The sequence below is a fragment of the Anthonomus grandis genome, chromosome 14 (assembly GCF_022605725.1).
Source record: "Anthonomus grandis grandis chromosome 14, icAntGran1.3, whole genome shotgun sequence".
Lineage (NCBI taxonomy): Eukaryota > Metazoa > Arthropoda > Insecta > Coleoptera > Curculionidae > Anthonomus > Anthonomus grandis.
Window position 1 is genome coordinate 10,021,041 of NC_065559.1, and position 8,952 is coordinate 10,029,992.

Genomic DNA, 8,952 nt, shown 5'->3' on the forward strand with positions numbered 1-8,952 from the left:
GTTTACGTTCTCGGCAGGTACCTTATGTCATGTTTTACAATATGATTGTTAGGATAAAATCGACAACACGGCATACAAAATTTTCATAAGTTATTCACTTTTTCGGCCTAGTGACCTTAATTCCTGCTTTGAAGCATGACTGTCAGATGGCGCCATAAGCAGTCGTATATAACTTGGGTAGCCAGATCGGAATTTCGGGCGGCGACCATTCACTGGATATTAAAGAACTTTGAGAGTAGTGACATAAGGGATACCGTTGTACATTTAGGGAATTCCTTCTGTAATCATTCTCTGTTCTTAAAATGTATTAATTTTATTTTTAATATTGTTTTACGCCTCTTGACCGCAATTTATTCACACATATTTTTGTCAAATTAGAATTGAATGCATTAATTCAAACATCTAATCTGTCATTACTTTTAATGGATACGTAATCTTTTTAAACTAGTAAAAATATCACAACTAATAAGAATATTTAGGCAAAGTTTTCACTAGATCTCTACTAACTAATTAACAAAGAAATAAAGAGACTAATTGGCGCCAAAAAATGGAAATTCTTGAGCGGTAGGTATTATGATGCGTAATATTACAAGTTTCTTCTATATCTCTCTAACCTAATTTTATTTTAATTGACGTTAAGTTTTTAAATTAATTCGGCAAATTCAAAATACAGTAGATCACTTCGGCTTAAAAACTGTCAATTTCTTTGTCGCAATCTAGGACTAAAACAAAACTGGTACTACGTAAAAATCCATCGTGTGAGAACATTGTATATTAATAAATCCTGACATTCATGAAAATAAAAATTGTTTTTTAATTTCCCATAATTCCTGTAGTAAAGAAAGCAGAAAGCATCGAAGGATTGCAACAACTTTAAAAGCCTACTGAAAGTAATTTTCTGCCTCAAATTACAAGAGCTTCATATAAAATTAGCCTTTTACATTTAACATCTTTTTTACCTCTTTCCTAAATAACTTATAAAAAACAGTGTTACGAAGAGTAAGTAAGTAAAAAAAATATGGGGATTGGTAAAATTATATTATATGAAGACCGAGTATTATTTTTATTTTTCGACTGGATAACTAAAGAATACTCCTTATACATCAAGCAAACAGTCTTAAGTATAAATAAAGATGGAATATTAAAAATTTTATGGAAAATAAAGTGAGTTTACGTCTCAAGACATAAATGTCTTAAGCAAATGCTTTTGCGGCACAAACATGGAGTTAAATAACTTTTGCGAACAGGTGCCTCCAAAATCGAATCCCATAGCCTAAGTGAGATTTTATAAATGAAATAGGCATCTTTAGCTACTAATAGACCTAGATTAAATTTTTAAATTTCTCTGTCAATAAGTGAATCTAAAAAATTATTAAAATTATTACTAGCTGCGATTTGTGAACCCAAAGAAATATCTGAAATACATTTAAAATTTGAGTTGTTGGTTTGAAAACATAAAATGATAATAATTTGCTCTCACGCCATCTCTTAATACCAGCCAAATCCTCGTTCATCATTCCTTTGAAGGTAGTTGTATCTCTACTATGCCAAAGAACAGCAGTATCATCAGCAAAGTATGTGGATGGTCCTTGCTTTACTGTAGATTATATAGTCATTTCATAGCGAATCAAAAATAGAACATTGCGACACACCTGGTGTGACACTTCTCTCTGATTCAGAACCAGCGAAAATAACCCTTTGACACTTGTCAGAAGAAAAAAATTACATTAACAATTTCAAAATTGGGCCTCTTAAGCCATACATTTTCAATTTTTGCAACTGTATGTTATGTGACACACAGTCAAAAGTATTTGCGAGATCGTGAAACACTACTGCGGCTAACTTCCCATTATCGAGGCTCAAATAAAGCTTCTCGAGCAGATGAAAAACAGCATAACTTGTATGCTTGGCATACTGAAAACCAAATTAAGTCTCATTTAAGAGAGATTTTTTTTCTAAGAATACATTTATTTTTATTAAGTAGCTTTACCAAGACCATATTTCTTTTTTAAGTAATTTTAGAGATTTTTCTACTCTCTTTCTCTCTCAAATAATATTGATTAATATCTTTCTTATTTTATGATTAAAATTTTTTAATTAGAACATAATTCGGGTTTGGTTGCCAAAAGAATTAAATTGACAGGTTATATTTCATTGGAGTTCTGCTAATATAAATTTGTAAGACATTCTTTTTTCTTTGCCACACTTATTTAACTTCAATTTGGAATTAACTACGCGTTTTCTCTTAAACCTGATTGGTTAATAAGGAGAGCAATAGAGTAGTGATTTGTGAGTGTCAAAATGACTTCTAAATGCAATCTTTAGTAGAGAGCGCTTCACATCATAAAAATTTCTTCCTATTAAAAAGGCAACCCGCATAACACCTCTATGAGTATATTTCTATCGCTACAAGTATGCCAAAACAAGGATGCAAGAATGAGTACCCAAGTAACAATTTTGCAGTCACCTAAGTTGAGATTACTCTTATTATCACTAGTTGCAACGTTATTTACAGTGCAAAATTTAGTTGGTTTTACAACGGCGTTTATTTTCAACCAAACTTCGACGTACTGCACCTGTATTGCAACTGTTGTAAAACTGCTGTTTTTACAATGTATTTTTTTACTATAGATGGTAGCAGTAGTAATTTACACTTAAAACAACGATGTGCAGACGTGTACAATTTTTCGAATCAAAAACCCAGTAAAAACAACGTTACCTCATCGTTAGCGAATGGGTAGTAAGCCTAATTTACACGAGCAAGTAAAACTATCGCAAGTTTATATCTGAGAGCACTTCCAAATAATTTGCATAATGTAAACCGTGTCCGAGAGTTCTCTCCCAGCAAGTAGCAAAGCTTGCGGTCAAGTAGTTGCGCCATAAATTATTGCAGGTCTAAACAAATCAGGACAGTTCTTTAGCAAGTTATAATTTCTTTTCCGTTTTGTTGAAAGTTGGGTGCAAGTTAAATGGTGCAAGAAAAGCAAAATGGAGGGCAAACGTGTATGGTCCAAAGAAGATACGTGCGAATTAATAAGTATTTTTGAAGGGTTTCCGGGGCTGTGGCAAATAAAATCAAAAATATATAGAGATAGAAATAAAAAACAGCAGGCAGTAAAGTTTATAGCAGAAAAATTTAATACAACTGATACTGAAATTCAACGAAAACTCCATAAGCTCCGCACTCAAGCAAACCAGAAGTAGAACAAATTGAAAAAAGAAATTCTTCACGGATTTCTTTAGCTATTACTGAGTAATTGTAAACATTGTCGTTTTGAAGTGATAACATATTATTGTCTCTAGGTAAGTCCTTCATTCCGCTAATTTCCCATTTCATCATTGTCACCATCAAAAAGACCAGTCGGCGCATATTCATTTATAGAGGTGTTACGTGACATAAGAAAATTATGGAGGACACATATTGTTTTTGTAATTGTTATTACTTTTTCCGGTGCTAGCGGAATGGGTTTTCTTAAAATTTGAAATCTAGTTGCTATTATGCCAAATACATTCTCCACGATTGGTCTGGCTCTCGAGAGACGATAATTGTAAATACGATTAATACCAGGTTGATTTCTAAACGGATATGGTTTTATTAAATATGGTTTAAGCGCAAAGGCATCATCGGCAACGACTAAATATGGTACTTGCTTTGTACGCCCAGGTAATGGCTCTGGGGGAGGCAAATTTATTGTATTTATTTGCAAGGCTGTTGCTAATCCGCTATTATTAAAAACTCCTCCATCAGATACTCTCCCATTCGCTCCAATATCGGCATATGTAATTCTATAATTAGTTTCGGCAAGTGCCATGAGAACAATACTATTTGTCCCTTTATAATTATAGTAATAACTTCCACTGCCAGGAGGTGCTTGTATTACAATATGCTCCCAAACAATAAGGGAAGTTCAATTTTTCTTCAAACTGTTTTGCAATCTTTTTTCATTCTTTTTCTGTAGTAGGTATCTAAAAGTTGAGCTTTTATTACATTTTGTAGGATGTATCAGAAAAGGCAGCTGAAACGTATTTGCAAGAGTCAAGTCAGGCAACTGAGTAACGCCCAAGACTGCCATTACTAACAAATGCATAAAAAAGAAACGTAGTGCTATTGACAATGATGCTATGGAAAAAGCCATCACCGAACTTAATAAGCCATACGATGAATATGATATATTTGGAAAATTCGTTGCTTCTGAAATAGGAAATTTAAAATTTGACCAGAATAAAAGGAAATTAAAACGAATAATTCAGAAAGCTATTTTAGACATGTCCAAAATGGACGATAATGAAAGAAGTTTATCAGCTACCTCAACACACTCACATACATCAGTCAGTTCCAATAATTTTGAAGATTATTACAAATATCTTCCACTGTTCAGTATCAAGAATTAAGTAAACAAGAAAAATAAATAGTTTTATTATTTTTACCTTAAAGTATTCATTTTTTAGTGCCTCGTTCAGAGCCTGACAGCATTCCGGAATTATCGCTAAGATCGTACATACAGGGATACGAAACAGATACATAAGGGAATGGTATGAATCACCTGAATTCAAAAAATGTTTAAGTTTTGTATAAAAAAAAAATATTTTAGTTATTTGTATTTGAAACTTTTTAAAACTTACCTGTGGCCAAGAACCGCAACGTTAGCGCTAACCGTTCTCTTGGTTTGATGGATTTACGCATATTTGTATCCAATTTTGTATCCAATTTTGATATTTTGTTGGCAATTAAATGCAAAATTGTACTAAGGACAACAACGGCAGCTGCAGCTCTCTTTCTGCGGCTAGACATTTTTCCGTCTACCAGACACTATACTGTCTATACGCAAAACCAATCACTCTATCCCATGTATACACCCAAAATCACTTGCCGCAATTATTGTCTAGCTAGAGCACTTGCCGATAGAAATTGCTGCAAAAATTTGCTTCAGTGTAAACACTTCCACAAGTTACTCTCACAAGTACTATGGCAATTTACTATCTCGTGTAAACTACGCTTTACATTGCCTGATTGTCTGTGTTGAGCATTTTTCGCTGTAGAGGGAGCTTTTTGACATGTTTTGTATTAAATTTTACATGTGGACTACTTTAAAATGTCCTTCCACTCTCTCGGAGTTTTAATTTTTTGAAGAGCTTAAGAATTTTTTTGTAAAAGTTAAAGTTTTTGTTTATTAAAGCTGGTAAAAAAACGTGCTGCATACGCGCAACAATAATTAAAATATTAAAATTTTAGGTTAGGTCCATCCGTTCTTTCTTAGGCCAACCAGGGACAACGACAACGGGTTTCTAATAATAAAAAAAATTACTTATTTTTTTTCGAAATCCACTATAAATTCAGGGCGCGCGTGTTATTTAGGGCTAAAATAACATCTTTTAACATTATAAACTATGTTCCGTTTATAAATTAAGTGCTTGTAAATCTTTCAAAACGATTATTTTACTCGTATAATTCAGTATATTAAACTACATACAAAACAAATATTAATAAGGACTGTTCAGATGGATTAAAAAGGTTGTATTTTTGGAGTAGCTGCTTGATCTATTAGTTTATTGTTAAAAAAGTAATTAATTTTTCTGTCGTTATGGCGTCCATCCGCAAAAAAATCAGTAACTCTAAAAACGTTGCAAAAGCGTTTAAAAAGTTAACGGGTAGTCACTGCGTAACGTTGAGACAACTAAAAAAATCTCTTTCAAATTGGTGTAAAACGGGGTAGTCTCTACGGTTAAGACAACGTAACAATGCAACGTTGTGTTGCAATTTGCAACGTTGTCGCGTCGAAAAATTGCTCATTGGGTATTCTCGCACTAATTACGAAATAAAGCATTTGTGATCACTTGTACTCTAATTTTGGATGAGCCAATTCATTTTATTTCAGCAGAGTTTAAAACTTAACTAATCTTGTAAGTCGTCTGCATTTATGGCATGTTAAATTCATTAAATATATCATAAATTTAAGCTGTTCAAATATTATAAAATAAGGCCACATATTTTAAGTTCATTAACTCTTTTATAATAAACCATCTTGACTTATTCATAACTGCGATTGGGTACTGACCGGTAATTAAATTGGCCCGAATTTGATGGTAGTCACAGCACTTAAAAACTGGAAGAGCGTGACAATCAATAATAAGAACCCTGCATGACTATTTTATTTAAGATTACCTTATTCAATAGGATAATAGTGATATCCGTGCTGCAAAAAGGTAAACTAGCAGACCTAGAACTTTTTCAAATGTTTACTACAAAGTACTACAGAAGACAACTAAAAATTATTAGTCCTTGACAAAAAATAGGAATAAGAGTTTCGATATGATTAGTTTTTACTAAAAACAATACATTTTAAAAGTTGACTCTTGAGTAAATTGAATGAAAAAAATAACGAAACCTTTATTCTTAATACACATATACACCAATAATGAGCACACTTAATATAGAACCTATTAATTATTTAAAAAAACATAACAATTAAATATTTATTCATATTCACACAAAAAATACTGAAGTTGTCTTTGAACGAACTCACAAATCATATTTTAATAGAAAAATTAAGATAATTACTTGTTTAATTTAAAAAACAAGATTACTTTATTTATCAGGAAAATAAAATATTGATTAATTCATATGAAAAATTGAAAAGGACTTTCTTGACAAGGAAAAAAAATTTACCTAAAAGTGAGGGCAAAATTAAATGAGCAAGAATAAAGTAATAATACATTAGTTTCGTATTACTTATAGACCTAATTTGTCATTTTAACAAAATATTGCTCGACAAAGAAATATCATTGGATTCCAATCCAAACAGAAGCGACTTTTGACCGAAGTGAAGTATTAAAATCTGACGGCTCGATGACAGACGTCAACTATCTATTCTTCTCTAGAACGACTTACGTCAAACTACTTGGAACAAGAAGTCAACCCAACGATAGGTTGCAAAACTATAATTCACTTAATATTTAATAGATGGTGGGGTTTGTGGTTTTTGCTAGTTCGTTATAAGGACAAAACATTGGCATAAAATGTCGAGTGGCTTAAGAGACTTGTAGGCAACAAATCGCAACGGATTGGAAAAAATTAAGGCAAACATTTCTAAAAGACTTAAATAAATACTTGTACAGGACTACGATGTAACGTCTAAAGTTTCTTTTAATTAGAGATAAAACGAAAAATGCTGCAAGTTGCAAATCTAAAACGAGCGAAACATGATGATGGTCTAGAGATTAGTTACAAAAAGGCATTTGATACAACAACACAAGCACTATTCTTGCATCTATTATGACCCCTTTTTATACTGCTTCTCTTCAAATTTTTAGCACTCATAGTTAAAACCAAAAAAGTAATAATAGAACCCGTTTTATTTAAAAGTCTATTAACAAAATATAATTGCCATCACCCTAGAACAGGAGGAACAACATTAATTTGAGAAACTTTTTCACAGAAATTATGTCAAATCCCGTTTGCATGCAATTAAATTAATTGACCTCATGTAAAGTCATAAGGCGGTAGCAAAAGTTGTAGGTTAAGAACTAGCTTTAAAGTATTTTTTTTAACTTTTGCAGAAAGAAAAGTCGACACAGCATTCCCAAAGATATTTAAGAAAACGTCAGCTTACAGCTTTACCGGGATCCTACCATCATGACCAATTTTACTGTCCCAATGATAGTATAAAATACGATTGTGTGTGGGTTGTAAACTGATGTATGTAAAACCTACATTAGAAAATCATTTTAGAAATTCGAAATTGCGAAATTTTATTGCAAGTAATACAAATCAAAATCGATCAAAAGTCAAAGGCCTTTACTAACGTCGTACTAAAAAATACTGACGTAGCAGGCAAGTAGAAAAACGCACGAAATGTATGCGTGCGCGTTATTATATTTCGCCTTTAAGCACCTCTTTATCCTTTTAGCGTAATGATCGATTCCCCAACCTGTATATACTGCGAAACATAAGGAACGACTGTATATAGTACGTACTCTGTATGTCATTATTTTACCTAAGTTTTTAGTTTGTAAAAACATTGTTTCTTTTTAAATAAAGCGTTTTTTGAGAGTTAATTTTTTTTTAATTCCTTAGGATATTTTGCATGCAAATAGGTAAATATTTTTTTCAAACAGTGAATTGTAAAAAGAAAATTATCATTGATCGATAAAAAAACAAGTAAATAATTTATGCTATGAGTGTAAGTACAAGCTTTAATTTAAATAATAAGATTTTACATATTATCTAATTATAAAAATGTACTAATTTATGTGCTTTCTCTGCCTTTAATTTTACTAACAATTTATATACCTAATTTTAAATTGCTTTTAAAGCACAGCCTCATAATATTATACATACATATGATATCAGATCGTCTTTTAAATCCTTACTTTTTTTCGTTTGTATGTGAAGCAACACCTGAGTAACTTGTTTAAACGAAAGTACTGTATTATGCTCTGTATTTACCAGATATCAAAATTTATTGCACCATAAGCGCAGATCAAAAGAACACATTTGCATTTCATTGGATTCACTAAATAAATGTAATTTTACTTTTAACAATTGATAGAAATGTCATATAAACATTTTTAAACCCGATCTAGGCGCAAAAAAAAATTGCACAAATTTCTGTCAAATTTGTATGTAACCAAAATAGGAATACTAATTTAAACGTTATTAGTGAACGAGAAGGACGTGTGATGACTGCCTTGACAATATAAAATAATTCTAATGTCATATTTATATTATGTGTTTACTCAAATAAAAATAGCAATAAATAGGAAAATAAACTTACCGATCATCATAAACAAAATCAGAGTTTAGAGTATTTAAATATAATAGAAATGCTAAGGTACATGAAATAAGCACACCATAATCAAACTTAGTGATCCACTTAATAAATCCCATTTTCCAAAAGGAAAATGTAAAAACCCAACTCAAATTTTACTGGGCGAAATTACTCCTTTTATAAA

The 8,952-nt window shown here is 31.5% G+C and overlaps 1 protein-coding gene across 2 annotated transcripts in view; it reads right to left on the minus strand.

Annotated features, from left to right (window-relative positions):
• LOC126744496 (protein O-mannosyl-transferase TMTC2-like) overlaps window positions 1-8,952 on the minus strand; it is a 61,038-nt gene extending 52,086 nt beyond the window's left edge. For both annotated transcript variants that reach the window (XM_050451933.1, XM_050451932.1), the window contains exon 1: window positions 8,775-8,952. In XM_050451933.1, coding sequence (XP_050307890.1) covers window positions 8,775-8,887 — 113 coding nt within the window. In that variant the 5' untranslated portion in view covers window positions 8,888-8,952. The remainder of the gene's footprint in view (window positions 1-8,774) is intronic.